This window comes from Dermacentor silvarum, chromosome 4, assembly GCF_013339745.2.
Source record: "Dermacentor silvarum isolate Dsil-2018 chromosome 4, BIME_Dsil_1.4, whole genome shotgun sequence".
NCBI lineage: Eukaryota > Metazoa > Arthropoda > Arachnida > Ixodida > Ixodidae > Dermacentor > Dermacentor silvarum.
The window spans coordinates 15,700,250-15,720,349 of record NC_051157.2 but is presented as its reverse complement, the minus strand read 5'-3'; the positions used below and the strand labels follow the sequence as shown (position 1 = coordinate 15,720,349).

The 20,100-nt window shown below is 47.2% G+C and overlaps 1 protein-coding gene across 6 annotated transcripts in view; it reads right to left on the bottom strand.

Annotated features, from left to right (window-relative positions):
• Positions 1-20,100, bottom strand: part of LOC119449513 (proton channel OtopLc) — an 82,599-nt gene that overhangs the window by 28,649 nt on the left and 33,850 nt on the right. The window contains exons 1-2 of one of the 6 annotated variants that reach the window (XM_049665276.1): positions 1,997-2,423; positions 1,703-1,744 (exon numbers count right to left, since the gene is read on the bottom strand). The exons of 4 other annotated variants lie outside the window; for them this stretch is intronic. In XM_049665276.1, coding sequence (XP_049521233.1) covers positions 1,703-1,744; positions 1,997-2,052 — 98 coding nt within the window. In that variant the 5' untranslated portion in view covers positions 2,053-2,423. Of the gene's footprint in view, positions 1-1,702; positions 1,745-1,996; positions 2,424-20,100 lie in introns of those variants that run through there. One more of the 6 variants, XM_049665277.1, reaches the window with a different exon arrangement.

Below are 20,100 nucleotides of genomic sequence, written 5' to 3'. Positions count from 1 at the left end.
TACTGGGCGACTTCAATTTGACTATTACAATGTGCCCCCTGCAGTTATTAATTAAATATATAATATTCATACTGACGCTTAACGCGTCAATTCTTATGCACACGCTGCTGCTATGCAACTTAATCAGCAAAAATTGTCATATTGTTGTAATCTCCTCTACTGAATAATTTAAGATAGTCACCGAAGAAACACATAGTGTAGCATAGGTTTTTCGATAACAATTACTGGGTCTTTCTGCCTTTCTCCATATAAATTATATCTCCTCGCTACTGGGGCTCTGTGAATCAGACTGCAACCTAGCCGCGGTACCGAAAAAAAAAAAAAAGAGCTCCCTCCGCTATTTTTTTTTTTTTTAAGGGCAATGTTTTTCTTTGCGAGCTACCGCCACTTTTCCGGTTCGCCTAGAAAGCTTCGCTTAAATCTATAGGCAGAGCGCCAACATATTGCTGGACACACGTCTAAACACTCTGGCATGCAGCAAACGACATGTTGAACGTACACCAACAAGCCCAGATTAGGACTCTCGCGCCGCTACCGTAGGAGCCAATGCACGTAAAACGCGCCACGAGTCCACATGCAGCGGGCGAACGCACGGAATAAATCTGAATACGAAAGGAGAATATCCGAGAAACATAAACGCCGTTATACACTTCGTGTGGTGTCTCGCGTTTCACTTAACCCAGAGTACATAGACAGGAACCTAAAAACAAGAAGATAAAACATCACGTAGTTGCTTTGTGCATATGCTATGATGTGTATGCAAAACAGTCCGTCGAAAACAGATACGAAGTTTCGCAAGACCCACAGAGCTACGGAGGCAGTCCGCGTGCTCGGTTAAGCACGGTTGTTTTGAGCGCTTCTTCACCGAGAGACAAACAAGTACGGCAACACTATCGTGTACACCGTTTGTACAAGCCACGCATCACGATAAGACACCAAGGCGATAAACACTCCGCAGAATAGTCGATTCGCACATTCGTGTAATGTGCAACGGTGCCTATCATTGGGAGTCTCACGACTGTCGCTATATGACAATTCATTTTTCTATCTATAGCGACCCCCCCCCCCCCTCTCCCAAGCCAATGTCACCATGGCACTAAGCTCGGCGGCTTCATTAGGCCAATTACAGTGGCGTAACCATGACGGTCAATTGTCTCGACGTTGTTGATTCATCCCGCCACGGTCGCGCCAGAAATATTTAAAGCTGTGTATACGCATAACACAGCATCGAAAAATAAGAAAACAAATGGTCCTTTAGGCGGTAATTACGTCTAAAATATCAATTGTTTATTAACTGCCACGGTATGGGAATTTTGGCTACTGAAGAGCCCACTATCTCAAAATAGAGCTAAAGACCACCCATAAAAAGATAAGAAAAAAAGAGAACAAAGAACAAACACGAAAATAGAGAGCAGCTATAAATAAATAAATAAAAATAATAATGAGAATTAAGCTTTTTGATACTCAAAACCGAGAACACCCTTGATGCCGTATTTATTCACTTTCCGACTTACAAAAATGTGACTGACTAAAAAAATAAATGAATGAATAAGGAATTGCTGTACACATGTGAACATGAACATGCATGGTATAATTCAGCAAGTATAATTCAGGATGCGAGGCAAGAGGAACAACGTAGTGTCTTCCGCTCACAAAAAACCCTTTCAAAATATAACTTTGTAAAAGCGTAGGCGGTACTTACGAAACATAAAGTGTTCTGCCGCGCACCGCTAGTGACGTGGGTCTGGACATGGAACACAAACGGAAACCTTATGATGCAGCACGTATGACATCCCCCGCGGTCCCAGAACAGGTGTTTGAAACACAACCTCGGCGAAAGGTTTTACCCATCAGGACATTTCACAACATATATCGCCGATGTATACAAGAACCGGCAGAAAAGGGGAAAAAAAGAGCTTTGAGAAGGGAAGGGTAGGGGGTGGGATGTGGGTTAGTAGGTGAGAAGTTGAAGATGCTGCATCCGCACAGCACGTACCTCTTCAGGTTGCATTTCTTGTACTGCACGAGCCTCAACAGAGGGCTCGCCGACATGGCTGTGCGTTGCCTGCCTGTTCTTCAAGCGCCGTAAGAACGGGGTTCCCGACGCTGGGTCGGGGGTCGATGGGGCTGGACAACAGTCCTCGTTGAGCACCGTTGCTTACGGTGCCGACCGACCCTGACCGAGTCTCGCCGAAGGGGCGCAGCGTCGGATGTAGCACGTAACGGGGGCGCCGGGACGCACCGTTTGCTTCGACCGCAGCATGACGATGCGAAGCGACGGCCGACCGACTGAACGCGACACACACACACTCGGCTATATTCAGCAACCACCGTCAATGTCGCGCGATTGGTGCGCGGGCAGACGAAGCCGCGGGCTCTTTAATCCTTATCTCTGCCCCGTGGCCGGAGGGAGACAACGACGACGCCGGAGAAGGGAGTCCCGGCGCTCCTCGACAGGCAACCTGTTGCTCGCACCATCCTCCTCCTCCTCATTCGACCGTGCACGCGACCCGTGCCGCGTTGTGCACCTGTGCACGTGAACGCGCGGGCAGCAAGGTGCGTCTGTGCGTACGCCCACCACTCAAAGTCAAGAGCGATGTCCTTGGGGGAAAAAAAACGGAGGATGGACTCTGCGCGACACGGAGACACGTCGTTTGTGCACACCTCGCGGCGGCGGGCCGCCCGCGACGACAGGATGAGGCGGGAGCAGGCGGGAGGGGGTGGGGATCGAGCTTGGCAAGCGCTCGATTGCGGCCGGGGCGTGGGCTTTCCTGTCGAGCGCGAGCGTCTTTTTTGGACCGATAAGCCCTGTATATACGTGTGCTTGTGTGTGCGCGTGTGTGCGGGATGCGCGTCTAATTAATCGCGCGCGGGCTGCTGCGCCCCTACACACACGAGGCAGGCAGGCCCGACGAGTTCTCACGCAATCGCCGAGTGCGTCCGAAGCGCGTGCGGAGCTAGGCAGAAAGTTGAGAGAGAGAGAGAGAGAGAGAGAGAGACATTTATTTCATAGACCGCTGCAGAAAAACAGCAAGGTGAGGAGGGTAGAGAAAGGAGGAAAGAGACGCGGACAAATACCGACATGAAAAACATAATACAGGCAGGAGGCTTGAGTGAGGGGAGTTCAATCTCGTTGTGAACGCACGTGTAATGTGTTTCACGCCAAAATGAGGAAGCCAGAGGGCGAAGAAGAGCCCGCAACTAAATTACTCACTCTCCCTCACTTATTTTTCTTACATATCCACTCCCCCGGTGCTGATTGGACGACGTAAGACACTTTCTGTCACACCCCGCACGCCGCCATTCGTAGCCACTACACGCCGAAGCGAGCGTAACGAATGTGGAATTACGAAGCAAAAACTTCGAAGGTCTACACTTCGTGAAGAAATAAGCTTCACCGCACTGATGTAACCGCACTTAAAGTAATAACGAGTCAGCGAAGTTAACCAGTCTAAGGCCCTTTTCCGCAAAATACGCCGGTGCGTGACGAGAGAATTGCTCAGACTACAGATGACAGTCGTATGCGTTACCCTCTGTCATTCTGTGCCGGGAAATTTTTGAGGTAGAAATAACAAGAAAGGCTTATACAGCGGTACATGATTGCCTCGAGCACGCTCGAAGCAAACGCATTCTACACGCTCAAATTCGTGCGCGAAGCGGAACATCCCTTTAATAACAGCATCGTGCTAGTGCAACCGAGTGCGCGTGACAGACGGGAAATTGTTTCTCTTTTATTTTCTTCTTTTTGTACTCCTGCAAACAAGCGGAGTCGTCTGGCTCACCTCCGGGCTATTCAAAAGGTACCACGCACGATGTGGCGCATATTCGGCGGATTTCTAAAGGCGGGAAGAGGATGGATGCGGCCATTAAAAGCGTAACGACATGCTTTGACGATGTCGAGTATGAGAGCGGCGTACGCAACATTGTGCTTTACGTACGAGAACGTTCGTGCGCTTTGCGTAGATATCAGGCGTATACGCATGTGTAAGTGTTTCAAACAGAGCTTATATAGATGCGCAAAAAGCATCTGGCGTCAATACACGTCAGGAGCGCAAATATATATGTTGGCAGCAACTACACGAGGCGTATTTCGGGCGCATTGCAGGCGTCGCTCGGCGCCGGCGCGTCTAATTTACGTCTCGCTGAGACCGCGGAGTAATCGAGGCCAAATGTGCTCTATAAACCGTGTGGTCATCGATTGGAGCGGGCAACCCTTGGCGCGTATATAAGAGCGCGAAAGCGAGGCGCCGACGCGTAGGCGGGAAATACGCCCGAAATATGCCTCCGTGTAGGTACCACTGCGAATTTCCATGCGCACGAAGCAGCCCCGTGGATATTAGCGCAGTTGTCGGGGTGGGGAGTGTGAGGTCTGACACAACCGCGAGCAACATCAAAAGACGCAGACCAATTGTGTTCGTTGCAGTCGACGGGCCAATCGCACCATGCATGCTTACGCGGAATAGCGCAAAAGGACGAAACAAGCCGGGAGCGTGCGTACACAAACACGAACTATAGAGTGTTTACGCACAAAAGCGCGCGCGCGCCCTGCAGTGTGTGTGTGTGTGTGTGTGCCTGCGCCTCGCCTGTTTCGTTCTGTATAGAGCAAATCCCAGTAAACATGATGCTTAACGAACTACAGCTCGTATTGAGACTGTGGGTCAAGGGCTATCATTTGTCTGCGCGCGTTCCCCGCAATCCCCAAGCAAACCCGCAGCCTGTGTCATCCTTTAAGCCTTTCTGGAAGAAGCTTTCCTCCTCTGTCCGGATACAGAGGTCCCCAAAGAGCTCATTGCGGTTTGTTCGTTCAGAAAGTGAGCAATTGCCACACTTATACAGAGCGACTAATCCGGCCGTCAAATATAGGAGGCCAGGCAAATGAGACCTCGTAGGAGCCTTCAGTGGGTGTAATGCAAGGCTCCGCCAGTGAACCATATTCAGGAAAAAAACATGCAGTTTAAAATAATAATATTAATGAGTCGACTCGCGAAATCACTATGTATTCTTGCAGCAGCTTTCAGTTGTATATATAGTGCCGGTGACCCACGGAGGACCAGCAGATGTATAAAAAGAAGTACAAGGGGGAAATTTAGGAGGAATAAACGAGTAAGCTGTTCTTTTATTTAATCAATATCGTCATCGGTCTATTAATGGACACTGCAGGCTCGAAGATATAGGGCTCCAAGCGTTCTCCAGTTACCTGTGTCTTGAGTAAGTCAAATCAATCCGGCTATGTCTGTAAATTTTCTAATCTGCACCACTACAATTGGGGTCGAATTCACGAAGCTTTTCTTTTGCAAGAACATTTTGCCATCAGCCGGCCACCTTCGCTAATAAGATGTCCAGCATCAGGATTGGCTGGGATATGTTCTTACGGACAATTCTATAGCGAAAAAGCTTTTTGTGAGAACAGGAGCTTGCCCTCGACTATACGTTTCCCTTCCCTCGGCACCCATTCTGTTTATGCTCTATAGTGGACCACGTGTTATCTGCTCCACGCATTACATGAACTTACAAATGCCACGTCTTCCTCTCAACTCTTTTCATATGCCTGATCCCGTCATCCGCCTCATCCAGTCACCGTCACACCACTGGCATCCGTCACCAGGGAACGTTTCCTCGCCAGTTTCTCTTCGAACACAAGGTGCCGCCAACTTCGATGGCGATCGGTTTTTGACTGCTGTGTGAATCGGGCTTTATAACAGAGCCATAAGAAATCGGTTAATTTGATCAACAACTTCTCGACACGTTGTTATAAACATTGCTGACAGAACTGACGAGAACCACCATGCACCGCATGAAATGAAGATTCGGCAATTTTCGGCACACTGGCGAGTCCCAAAAAGTAAAACTTCGGCAGCGGGTGTTGTCGAAAGTGCAGACTGCGGTGCTCCTATGGCCTCCAAAATAAAACAAAGCTAAATGGGCGGCTTTATTAATTAATTAATTATTTTTTTTGGGGGGGGGGTGGATTCGGCTACACGATTTTTAAGTGAAAGCATCAGTGGAGACACAGGAACGTCTGCGGGTTGTCTAATTTTCCGCTCTGACATCTACGCTGCTTTAACGATGCCTCAAACGTCGGCACATGCCCAGAAGTGCGCGTTGTTTTGATTATCATCGCCATCATCAGCGTATACAATTATGTCCACTGCAGGACGAAGGCCGTCAGTGGACATAAATCTCCAATTCGATCTCCAATTACCCTTGTCTTGAGCTAGCTGATTATTATTATGTTCTACCAATATTGAGTGTAACCTCAAATTTACCTCATTTATTTTCGCAGTGGGTTTCTTTTCGATATTATCAGTTAGACAGCGTATGTATCCAGCGTAACACGAGAAATCATTCTTGTCGTGCGAAGTTTTCACTTACACAAGAGCGTGCAGTGGATTTCAGATCGCATTTCGCAAAAACTTGGCCATAGCGGTCCGATTTCTCGCCTCTTTGAACACAGGTTGCAGAAACGTACGTAATAATTTCTAGAAATATTGTATAAAGAACGCGATGACCTCAGCGTGCTTTGTGACGCACGACTAGGCCTACTCGCTTATAGAGAGAAGCTGATAGACCATGATAATCGAGTATGAAGAGGATAGCGAATGTTCATCAACCGTGGAGGCGGAGCGGCGGGACACGCGACGGCTGCGATCGAAGACGCCGATCTCGACGGTTGTGCGCGTGCAAATTCACATCCTAGTAGCACGCGCGGTAGTGCTGTTCCCCCGACTTGTGATTCGTCCCGAGAAGTCCTTCGCAGAATGCCTTGTATACACTTTGATACTCTTCCATGCGCACCAGTGCACTCACACACTTCCCCCAATGTCACCATCCACCAGCCTTTTAGCGCTTATGGCATAAGGAAACTGAGAAAGTGAGGTCAGCCTCAGCTTGATGTTTCTGCACGAGAACTGCGCTGGTTAAACTGGGCAGTTCAACCACAGCGCGCAAAACTTATTGCAATTATGGAGCACGAGGAAAAGAGAAGGAGGAGTAGGAAAAAGCAGTGAGGTTATCCAAAGCTCTACATATACAACAAAAGTCGTGCCCGGTTGGTCACTCTACACTTATAGGAGGGGAAAGGGGGATATACATAATAAAAGAAAAAAAAAAAGACGAGAAAAAAATTCCAGACATACCGCAAGTTCCCAATGAATGCAAACATCATTAAAAAGAGGTATCATTGTGAACACACTCGCCAAGGGACGTTCACTGAAACTCACTAGCATTCGTACAGTACCGTCTCTTTCAAGAAACGCACAGATCGAACGCACAGGTTGGAACCTAAAAGACGCAAAACTTGAGTTAGCGAGATATCAGTATCGACACGTGCGCGGCCACGTCGCCCGTAGATGTTAGCTCGATTTATCACAAGGACGAATGCTATGCATGATGCTTGTCGAGGGAAGAATGTTGATGAGAGGTGCATGCACAGATAATAGCAATAAGACGTGTCTAAATGCATTTAACGTTTATAATGCACCAGTGAGAAGAATCGAGGGAGTCGATTTTTCTCACCAACCACGTGAAGACAACAGACCAAAAGCTAGTTTTTCTACGAAGGACACTGTAGTGGGAAGCCTCGGGTAAATCTAGGCCACATTACTACGAGAGCGTATTTATTAACACGATTAACATTCTTAGCCTACTTCGGCCACATTGAGTCTTGAGTCGATCTAAATAGACTTTTTACGCCTCTCTTCAATCAAAAAAACAAAGCCTTTTCTGGTGCTGGGCGGATTCATAAGCGGATCACACGGATTTCTCAAGCACAGCAGCCCGACACGGTAGCATTGCTCCACGAATTCTTTTCTTTCTTCTTTATTACACGAAAAACAAAACTGAAAAAAAAAAAACAATGAAAATTATTAAGAGTCCCTCATGCTACAACTAAGACGATTTTAAGGCGAAAGCCCGAGCGCCGCTAACTCAGTGACACGACGACCACTTTTTTGCTGAGTCATCTTCATTCCAAACCCACGTTTTGCAAAGTCGATTTTGCAAGTCATCCTTATTTCACCGAACTCGGACCGTGACTCAGCACTTATTTTTGCTGAGTCATCGTCACTGAACACATATTATGCAGTCATTCTTGCAAGTCAGCCTTTATTCACCAAACTCAGACCGTGACTCAGCACTTTTTTGCTGAGTCATCACCCTGAAACCACAATTTAGTCATTTTAGCAAGTCATGCTGTTTTTTTTTTTGCAAGTCACCCTTTCTATGACTCACCAAACTCGACCTAGCCGTAACTGAGCACTCTTTTTGTTGAGTTACTCTCACTTGGACCCTCAAATTTCATATTTTTTGCAAGTCACTCCCCCACTCCATAACCCGTCGACTCACTCTTAATTCACACTTGTTTCACTCTTGATTCACCCTATCACTGCTTGATTCACCTTCATTCACTTTATAATCTCGGTTTTACTTCCAATACATTTGGTTTACTCTATTACTCCAAATTTCCAATTTTCATCACTCTTGATTCACCCTATCACCACTTTATTCACCCTCATTCACTCTCATTTACTCTTCGTTACCTTAGCTCACTATCTCATCATTACCTTTCGTTTGACTCCTATCATCCAACTAAACTCCTTTAATTCACCACCAATTCACTCAATTGTATACCCATCCTTTATCATTACATAATTATCATCATAACAATACTTACACTCATTACTATCATTAATTCTCGGTTCTTGGCCACTTTTCAGGTTTTTCGACCGTTATTCCGTTTTGTCATGCTAATTATCACAATTTAATGGCTATCACGATCATTTATCGATATTTATATTCCTCATGTAATTGCCTATCGATTGATATATAATGGTATGGGGTTTGTAATGATCTTATTGAGTTATCAATTTTTCGTACAATTTTTATACCGATTTCTTGTCGATTTTTGGCTCCACTTTTTCAAGGTCACCTCAAAACGAGACATGTACGGGTTTCGCCTTAATATATTAGAGAGAACATCGCTACGCACTCAAAACTCGGGTAACAACGCACATGCGTCCAACAAGTTCATTCAGTCCGGCCGACGTTTCTGCGCATGCGTACACACTTCTTACGTAAGCTGCACTTTCACGATAAAAGGATCTTGTAGATCACGGGCTTTCGCCATGTCGATCACAGACAGTTTAGATCGCCATAGGCTATAATATATGCGCCATGATTGCTCACGGGTAGCAATGGATTAATTATCAGCGTTAGCATACGTTAGCACCGGCGCGCCACCGGTGCAACCTAGGAGGTCGCGCACTAGATGGCGCAGCGTGTCCAGAGGGAAACACGAGGGAGGAGCCCGAGTTAAGGTCATACATACGGTGCCAAATTCAAATACAGTGTGGCGCTACATTGTTTCAATGCTGATCGCAATAACGCAGAAAGACGTCGTGATAAAGACATGCCAGAACATTTTTATTGCGATATATATATATATATACTCCAAGCGCATTTCTGTCGCCGGCGTCGCCGTGATGTTCCGTATAAAGTCCAAACACGGTAACATCGTCACCGCGCGCCGTACGCTGTATGTGCGCTGCCGCGCGACTGGTCGCGTGAGGCACTTGGCGGGCTTCTTTCACGCTCGGAAAAACACTTTTTATGTAGCAAGTATTGAGCAACAGAAAGCTGTATCGGGAGTATTTCATGGTGCTCTACAATTTTCTCTGACATCTAACTTTAATATTTGAAAATTTAATTAATTAATTAAGCTTAATTATCTAATTAGGCGGAATGCGACAATAATCTGAGTATCTCCGAGCGACAGAAACAACATTACCGCGGCATTTGCATATTTTTAAATCTTAGTGGGACACCCTATATATATCGGGTGTTCAAAATTAAGCTTTTCGGAATTTTTAAAAATCCCCTGTGGCAGGTAGCATAATTCTTATCGTTGAACTGGATTATTCGAAGAGGCGCACATTAGCAGCACAAGAAATCGAAACACATATTCAATTAACAAAAATTGACTAACGAACTTAATTACTTTACGAAACACATTGCAATTTACGAATTGTAGCCGGTGAGTTTGCAAGACGCATACACTTGAATTGAATTTCCAGGATGCATATGCATCCTTTGGGAAATATCTCGAAACTGGTGTCTTTTGACACCAGTTTCGAGATATTTCCCAAACTGTGGGACGAAATACATGGACGTTCCGGTTAATTTTGTGCATCAATGTATAAAATAGCATTTTGGTAAAAAAGTAAGTGGAACAGTGCATTTTTACGGCGAGTTTGATGGCGCACATCTCCAAACTGGTGTCATTCTGGAAATTCATTCCAAGTGGATGTGTCTGACAAGCTCACCGGCTACAATTCGTAATTGCAATATGTGTCGTAAAGTAATTAACTAAAAAGTTAATTAGTAATTTTTTGGTAATTAGTTTAATATGCGTTTCGATTTCTCGCGCTACTAATGAGTGAGTGAAATAACTTTTATTACAGGTCCGGCGAGGACGCGAACTCGTCGCGCACCCGGCTAGTCCCACGTCGGGACCGGCAGGTCTAGCCCACCAGCCCGGTCGCGGGCACACCGGACAGCCAGGATTTGCTTGTCTAGAGCGGGGCTACGCAGAAGCGAGTCCCACTCGTCCTTGCTGAACTTGGGGTATCTCGACCCGCACTCCCAGAGCATGTGTGCTAGAGTGGAGGTCTGCCCACAGGATGGGCAGGCGTCGTCGCGATATACGTCAGGGTAAACTTCGTGCAGAACGGCCAGACACGGATATGTGCCGGTCTGCAAAAGTCTAAGCGAAACAGCTTGCGCCCTATTCAATTTGGGGTGAGGGGGTGGAAAGACCCTTCTGGACATGTAGAAAAATTTTGTCACCTCGTTGTGAGTAGCGGGAGCATCCCTGTGGCCGTAGGGGGGAGGGGTGTCGGCTCTCCTTACAGAGGAAGCGCGGTCGGTGAGGTCGCGCGCAGCCTCGTGAGCAGACTCATTGAGGTTCGGGGGAGCACCCTCGACTCGCGCTACTAATGTCCACCTCATCGAATAACCCAGCTCAATGATGAGAATTGCATATGATACCTGCCACAGGCGATTTTTAAAAATTCCGTAAATCTTAATTTTGAACACCCGGTATTGACCCTTTTCGCGGAGCAGTTTGTTTTAGAGAAACGAGATGGCGCTCATGGCGGCGCGCCATAGCTCTCCTCAGCGACCACGCACGAATACGAAACCATTACCACTTCTACCTTGCTTCTGTGCGATCAGCTGTCGGAAATGCAACTGAGTTTTTGCACAGATTGAATCATGTGGATGGAAGACGTGTGCAGTAGTTGGCTGCAATAATAGTGACTGGCATGTTAAGGAATCTGTGTGGCCAAGTTCGCGGACCGCTGCTGCAACTGTCCGAACGTGTTTCCGGCACTTCGTGATGTACGGCTTTCCTCGATGATACAGAAATTTGCTCATCCGCCAGCCTTGTATCGCTAACCTTCAAAGAAAGGGCTTGATCCCCAGAACGTCGGCAAGAGTGAGTACCACTCGTTAAGCAATGACAAAGGGAGTAGCGCCGCTTCCTGTCATAGTAAGTTTCGAGCACGTTATCTATACACATTTGTCCCAAATGGCAGGAAAACTTGCGCCCGCTCTATCGCCAACGTATCAAGAATAAGTGAATGGGCGCACACTTGAATATATGTGCACTGTATACGCACAATAAATGACGGACTACACCTATGGTGCACGAATGGTCGAAGCTGAATGTTTCGTGATGGTCCACAAGAATAAGCGAGTTACTAGCTGTAATATATATTTGCTACAAGGTATTACAATGTACAAAACAGCTACGTTTCAAGCATTGTGCGCAGCAAGAACAAATCTATCGGAACTGAGCACACCCGCGAGCGATTAGGCAGAAAATAATCAGATAGTGGCAGATAGTGGCCACATGCCATGAAGGCATGGACCAAACGCATGCGTCGCTCCCTGTACTCCTGTCTCCAAAGAGGGGTAACAGAAGTTACACGCAGATTTCGTACATCACGTTTTACACAAAATTCAAGGACAATTCCAGAATTTCAAGGATACCGAAGGCCGCAATTCAATGAGGGGGAAACAAACCTTATTTGTAACAAACACTGAAAAATAGTGATATCTCCTTGTTATCTGTAAGCTCATCAGGTCGCTTTTTATAACAGAACTGATACCTGGGTTAGTTGGCTGAAATGCACGCTTTGAACGGCAGCACAAATCACAGACGTAGACAGAAAAGACGCATACAGAGAAGTACTCAGCGCCGTTCTTCTCTGCGTACATGTGTAGTTTGCACTGGTATTCAAAGTATACGCTTTTTATAAGTTGACTTTCCCCATTGTAATGATGTCAACCGCTTTCTGGCATGATGGTTAGTAGTGTCCGACTTAACCATAAGCCAAATAACGATATACTCGTCGTGCTAAAGCCAAACGGCTGAAACTTACTTTCCGCCGGGCATTTCTAGAGCTTATAGAGCTCGAAAATGAAGCCATGATGGTTGCGGTGTGAGCCAACTATAGCTATACAACAAAATGGTGGCACGGTTTGGTCGCTTGATCTAGCTTTGTCTAGCTCCACGATAGCACATGTGATTTAAACAATTAAGCCTGTTCTTGGTGGCTGTGGAAATGCCGCATTGCAATCGTTTAGCGACATTTTCAAAAGAAAATATGTAGGATTGTTTCCCGAGAGACTGTGTCCATGGCATAGCCTCTATGGGGAGTGTGTTTAACGCACTCCGCAAACTTGCGTTGGGGCTGACTTTCAAACATTCAAATTTGCTTTGAATGTTTGAAAATTCACCCCCAACGCAAGTTTTCAAAGAGCGCATTTATTTTCAAGTTTTAAGGGCCCTTGACTCTGCTTTTACAAACTGAACGGTGTTCGAGGATTTTAAGGATGCGTACGAACCCTGTACACAAAGAGCGAAATTACCCTTGTTTGTACTCTGCAAGAGATCGAGCGGAGTCACCACCTGTCTGTCGCACAATGGCTGAACCACGCATAGTGTGGTATGGCCTCAGAGATCGGCTGGCGCGCGCGATGGTGTGTATGGATGGCGTGTGGTGTTGTCTGCTAGCCACTACTAGTTTAATTGTGCGCGTACGGCGTGTATATCGTTTGAAGACTGCTTGTTCCGTGGTTGCAGCGCAGTCGTAAATGCTGCTATGAATTTTTTGACAATGTAGAGAAGCATGTGGCCTTGCGCTGGATTAAGATCAGTGACTTGAGCGCGCGATGCGTGTTCGTCGCGCCTCCCGTGCATCACAATCATTCCAATTTTACTGCGGAACTGTGTCTTAAGTACATCACACGCAAAAAAGAAACATCTGACGACGTTGTAAACAAATAATATGGTCGCTGCGAGGCCTGAATGCAGCGCTTTAGCGATTACTTGTCGCGATCTGTTGTTCATTCGTCAATCGTTTTATTAAGGAACCACGAAAAATGAACGAGGTGGAGTGAAAGTAACTCAGCCCCGCACGTACCCAGGCGGGGGACGGGGGGAGTATTAAGCGGCATACACCCCTCTATCTGTGCACTCCGCTGCCTTTTTCACACCTTTTAGATGGAGGTATAGTTATCGGCATCTCCTGGGGTGTGAAGGCCAGTTTTCACATTGATTCGGTGCCCGCGCGATTAACTCGAGATGCGTTCAGTTGTGTTGTCACCGTCTATTGCAACGGTCACGCGCATCGCTGTTGCTTCGTTAGTTCAACCTTCTTTTTTAGACTGATCCCGGGACCAGGAAAGGGATTCAGTTCGTAGTCAGCTGGTCTGTATGCTCGTGGAACGAGTTGCGGTCGGAGAAAACGCCAGTTGCGTTTAACATTTCCTTTTGCTTGATTACTTCCTCGAGTGACGGCTCGCCACGACGCTGGCAGATCCTCGGAACCACATACCCGTGATATGGGTTAGCTAGATAAGGTAGAAAATTAAAATAATCCAAAACAGCGTCCATCATCAAACCCTGCAATAACCGTTAAACCCATAAGCAGTATGAATGTATATCCCGTTACCACGTCTGGTTTTTCCCTAATTGTACGGGAAGACGAAGTGTTTCTTCTGTGGAACGCATCTCGCCCGTCTCTGTGTTTTTCTGGACTTCTAACTGCAATTGTGGGGTCTACCGCCCCGCATATCGCGGTGATGGACGGACAAGTTCACGGGGCCCCGCCTGGTTCCGGTTCACCGGCGGGCATCGCTTCGAGGAAGCGAGGCAACACGTCTAGTGAGAGCGAAGACACCGAGCTGTACTCCGCCTCAGGTGACGAGTCCTCGGAAGACAACTTTCAACCTGTCTTGCACCGCAAGGCCAAACGAAGGATCATGAACGCGTCTTCGGCGTCAAGTTCGACCACCGTGAAAAATGCGCCTCAACGATGGCCTCATTCCATCCTGTTCGTGCCGCAGAACACAACTGACAATCTGCGCGTGCTCAACAGGCAAGCACTTTCCTTGTATCTAGAAAACACCGTGCCGAATGAGATTAAAGATGTCAGGCTGAATACAAGGAAAAACATTATGGCGATCGATGTGAAGAACTCGAGTGCGCTGAACACATTGCAGCATATAACGCAACTGGGCAACATCAAAGTCCGATCCATCGTGCCCGCTGATGGTGCCACTGTAACAGGAGTCATTTATGACATCGACAACGAAATTTCCAATGCAGACCTGCCAATTCTCATAAAACCGGCAAGCGAAAACAACGTCATTGTGTACGTGGGCCGCCTCGGCAACACACGTTGTGTCAGAATAACATTCAAAGGCGACTGTCTTCCCTCGTACGTGAAGGTAGGCCACTTTCGCCACCCGGTTCGACCATATGTTCCGAGGCCTATGCAGTGTTTCAACTGCCAGAAGATGGGCCATGTGAAGGGCGTTTGCAGAAATTCCGCAATATGCCCCCGATGCGCCGAACCCCACCCAGAAGAAAAGTGCAGCGCAACTGCTTTGAAGTGCCCAAACTGTCAGGGTGCTCACAGTGCTTCTTCCAAAGACTGTCCACAGATTAAGAAAGAGATTTCTATTCTTAGACAAATGGTGAGAGACAGCTCAACCCACAAAGAGGCCGCTGAAAAAGTCCGACGAAGACGACGCCACCGTCGAAGGTCCTCACGACGGACAACGTCAACTTTTAAAGATAGGTCGACCGTTCATAGAACACAGCCAGCTGCTGCTCTGAGCGCGACAAACGCCGAGGTTGGAAGAGAGAAAACTGGGAGATCTCTCTCTACAAAGGAATGGCCACCTCTTACGCCTACACGACCTGTAGCAGAGCCACAGCAGAAGCCACCTCCTCCAGTACAGCAAGGTGCTGCATCGGATGACTTGCAGAATACAGATAAGCAAGTGGTCGCTCTTCTGCGACCCCTAATGAGTGCCATTCGCGTGTTATTGAACAACATGCAGACACCGTCAGCCAGAAGTGCACTTCAAGTACTGGACGCTCTGAGTCCGGTGCTGGCAGCCCTTGAGTAGACCATGGCTCAACAGCTACTGCCTTTCAGGGATGAGGTCCGAAAAGCAACAATTTTTCAGTGGAATGCCCGGGGACTGAGATCGCGCATTGCTGATTTTCGTCGGTTCGTTTACGCCCATATGTTTCCGATCATTGTCATCTGCGAACCGAACTTATCCCACACAATCAGGCTCTCTGGATATGAATCATTCATGTCATCTACTACTGGTGAAAACAGCAAGGTTATGGTGTTTATTCGTCGCAATCTCACTTACATTCACCAGCCCGTGGCTCCTCATGACGATAATCAATATATATGTCTAACAGTGAAAAAGAAGAAACTTACCATCACCGTTGTGGGCGCTTACCTGTCTCCATCAAGTCGATTTGATCAAACAAGACTACGCGACATCCTATCATCAACTCCTGATCCGTGGGTCATCATTGGGGATTTCAACGCTCATCACACACTGTGGGGCAGTACGAAGATCAACGCGAAAGGCAGACATTTGGTATCCGTCGCCCATGACAATGAACTTTTGTTGTTAAATGACGGCAGTCCTACGTTCTTACGTGGCTCCACGTACAGCAGCTGTCTGGACTTGGCGTTTGTCTCACGAAGCCTCGTCAGACGTGCTGGGTGGTTTGCAGATATAGAAACACATGGGAGTGACCACATTCCCACATACGTCAAAATAAGCGGATTATCTCCTTCCAAGATACGCGATACCATCCAAAGAGTGGACTGGACCAAATTTCAGTCTCTCATGGAAGAGCACTGTCAAGACAACATTTCACATCGTTTGGAAGAGACTATCAAGAGTGCAGTACAAGATACTATGTGCACTCTGACATGCTCTTCGAAGCTAACGGAATTTGATATAGAATTAGAACGACTTCGAGCAATTCGTCGACGTGCTGAACGAAGGTACCGCCGCACGCATGCAATGGATGATTTACGGACCGCCAGACGCATCCAAAAGAAGATCCAGCGCCGGTTAGCTAAGCTGGAATCACAAAGCTGGGCTGCGTTCTGTGAGTCTCTAGACCCTCGCAAGCCTTTATCGCAATTGTGGAGGACGGTACGAGGTCTCCGGACACTGCCCGTGCAGCGGTTTCCATTCAAGGCCCTAGCCCTTTCACAACAGCGACCGGATATTGACGTGGCAGAAGAGTTCTGCGCCAGATTATCCGGCCAACTCACTTCTCCCAACAATTTTCCGCCTTTGAGTAGCTCTCCACCACCGCGAGATCAACGCATGGATCTACCTTTTTCAATCCATGAACTTAAGGCAGCACTAGCTTTGTGTGGACGCACATCGGCTCCAGGACCTGACGGCATTTCTTACAGAGCCCTACGTCATCTGGGTGAGCGCGCAAGCATTGTTCTCCTAGAGCTCTACAATGAATCTTGGCGAGATGGCACGCTCCCGATAAGCTGGAAAACCAGTCGCCTGGTTCCACTACTGAAGCCTGGCAAATCGCCTTTGGAGCTCTCATCGTATCGCCCGATCGCTTTGGCTAGTTGTGTGGGCAAAGTAATGGAGAGAATGATCCTAGGACGCCTGGAGTGGTACCTAGAGTACCACAACATTTACCCAGAGGCTATGACGGGCTTTCGCCGTGGTCGATCATCAATAGATAACGTCGTCGACCTAGTCACCTACGTTCAGCACGAAAAATGCCGAAAGCGTCTTTGCGCTTCCTTGTAAACTGGCCTACACGAAAAACAGCGCGAGCCACCTTGAAGGCACTGCTGCGTTATTTAAAAGACACCGAACTCAGTGACAAATTGTGACTGTACACTGTGTGACGTAGGATGGGACGTTGACACTATTCAACACTAGAACGCCTTCGCAGACTGACAATGCCCACAGAAACAGTTCAGTTGTGTGTGTGTGTGTGTGATTTTTTTTTCTTTCCTTTTTTTCCCCTTTTTTTGTACTTATTTTTTTTTCTCTCTCTCCTGTCGCATCCCTTTACCCCTCCCCCGGTACAGGGTAGCCAACCGGAGATAATGTCTGGTTAACCTCCCTGTCTTTCCTTCACCTTTTTTTTTCTCTTTTCTTTCCCTAATTGTACAGCACTTTTCGTGCAAAATTGGCAACGGGAAACAAGAGCTGCAAGGAGTTGAGAAATTAGGCGATCTACCACGGGAGAGATCCGAGGCAACAGCGAAACAGGAAGGAAAAACTAAAATTTACAAATGTAACCGTTGTCTGTGAAAATATTTACGGATCATTTTTTTTTTTTTAGAAAGGAAGTAGTGAAAACGCCGCCGGAAGTGTAGAATGATTCCGTGTGTTTTTAATGGCGCCGCTACAGTTATAAGTCAAGCCGCCCGACGTAGGCACTTCTCTGCTGTGCGTATGCGGGTGTTTTTCTAACCTTCCGCGGTGGGCGCAGCACGCCTAGAACCGCAGCGTCCTGCGCTCTACGCGGTTGTACGGGATTGGCGGCCACGCATCGTTACGCAACTTCCCAAATAACAATACGAGTCGGTTTTGGCACTATACTTGGTAGAACAGTAAACGAGGGATCCAAAAGAAATGTGATTGCTCCTCAAATATATCTTTTTCTATAATTCCTCCACAGCTAATTCAAAGAACACTATACTAGAAATCTTTATTTTACACTTTCGCTTGTTTACTTGTCCTTACCAGTGTCCTTCCTGCGTTTTTATCCTGCGCGAGTCCATTTGATCTGGTTCCTTGTTTGCCAAGTAAAGGAGAATGTCACAGGTACGCCTGTGAGATACACCTCTCCTTATTTCATTTTTCTTTTGCGGGTTTACGCGCCTTTATGGCGAACCGAGGGCATTATTCACGTGTGTGATAGTAAAGGTACCCCCCCCCCTCATTTGCATATAAAGGTTACCCCCGCCCCCCGAAAAAAAAATCCTGGGTACGCGCCTGAACTCAGCAGTAAGAAAGAAGAATCTTAAGCACTCATATGATATATATAGACTATATATATATAGACTATGATATATATATGATACACTTGAACTTAAGCTCATAATTTCATGACTGTCGCTTATGATTAACCGAGCATCCGTAGCTGTCCCTGGGGTGTCCTTCTATTATGTGCATATATCCCACAACACAGCAATACTAATTTTGCCTCGCATGTGAATTCTGGCGCTTTGGTACTTTGATTCTCCGATACAAAATAGAAGCGGCAAAAGAGTATTACAAGAGGATCGTGTATAACATTGCAATCGTTAGACGCAGAACGTCATAACACTGAGTTGCTGGTGACTATTATAATGCGCTCTTTAGCGTGGCGTTGTTAGCGTCACGGAAGGTAGCGGTCATCTGCTTAACTAAAGAGAACAACTTAAGAAGTTTGGCCCTTAAAATATATTGGACCTTGTTCGCATCACTATTATGCAAGTAATCATGCACGGACAGCTTTGTGCTTAAATGCTACGTTTTTACTGTTACCGCGTTAAGAAGAAAAGTCCTGAGAGATAGAGAGAGAGAAGGGAGGAAGGGCTGCTTATTGGACCCTGGAGAGGCTTGCGTAGCGGAACGCCTAGCTTGCCACTTCGGAAGGGGATGAAGAGAAAATGAAATGATGCGTACATTCCACATAGCCTGCACACAAAATACACAATACACCATACATGCGCAACATGCAAACTGAATAGTGTCTCGTTAAGACCGTTGTCTCTCAGAAAGGTTCAAGGTGCCTTCGTTGCTCCCAGTGTCAGCACTCTTCCACATAGAGACTCGCTTCGCGGTGATACTGTCACGCATCACTCACAAAATATAATCTAAACATAGCTAAGTCGAAAGGCCGCTCGCGCAAAAGAGCGATTAGCCCCACCTTTCACTGACGCAAGTTCGTTAGCTATCGTGATTGGCCAATGCACGAGTCTGTCTGTGTATAGCTCTCGAATAGCTTCCTCAGTTCGGCCTCTTGTTCGATGACACCACGCGCCCCTATATATTTCACACCACCGCAACGTTTCTGTGCGACATGCAGATCAGTGAATGCACCACGCTTCATGATCAGAGCGCAAAAAAATGTCATGGATGGCCAGGCAGGTCCGTGGAGAGAGACGGCGCTTACCGAAGATGAGATCCGTCGCTTGTCCTTGGGTGGCAATGTATTATCTAGACTAGCAGGTTACAGTTAAGAATTTGCGTTGCAGGAAACAGGGTATATATTGGTGGCGCGACAATGTGCACGTGTACGTCATTGTCGTTGCTGGGAATCGGATGCTATGAGATCGACAGACTCTTGGTATCAATCGCGCTGGACGGCGCGCGTTCGCTCACAAACACATCGGCGCGTGCCAAGGGCTAGATTAACCGCCCATATATGCAGGCCAAGAAACCCGGCGACCGATCAGCACAGAGGAAGCGGCTAGTTTCAATCCAATGTAGGGCGCCTGGACGCGGCCTCGTGCCCTTGGTACTCGTTTACAGCAGAGAGCGTCCCCGATGTCGGCCGAGAAACGATTCTCGATCGTAGTGGTGCACCAGTGCGACCACGCAGACCTTTCTTTTCTACCCAAGCGATGCGCTGCATGGCGCAGGGAAAGCGATGCTCTTTAGCAACATTCACTGCTCGGTTCGAGGCATGTGGTGCTTGTGTGTGAAGCTCTAGGTGGTCTTAACATCTTCGTAAAC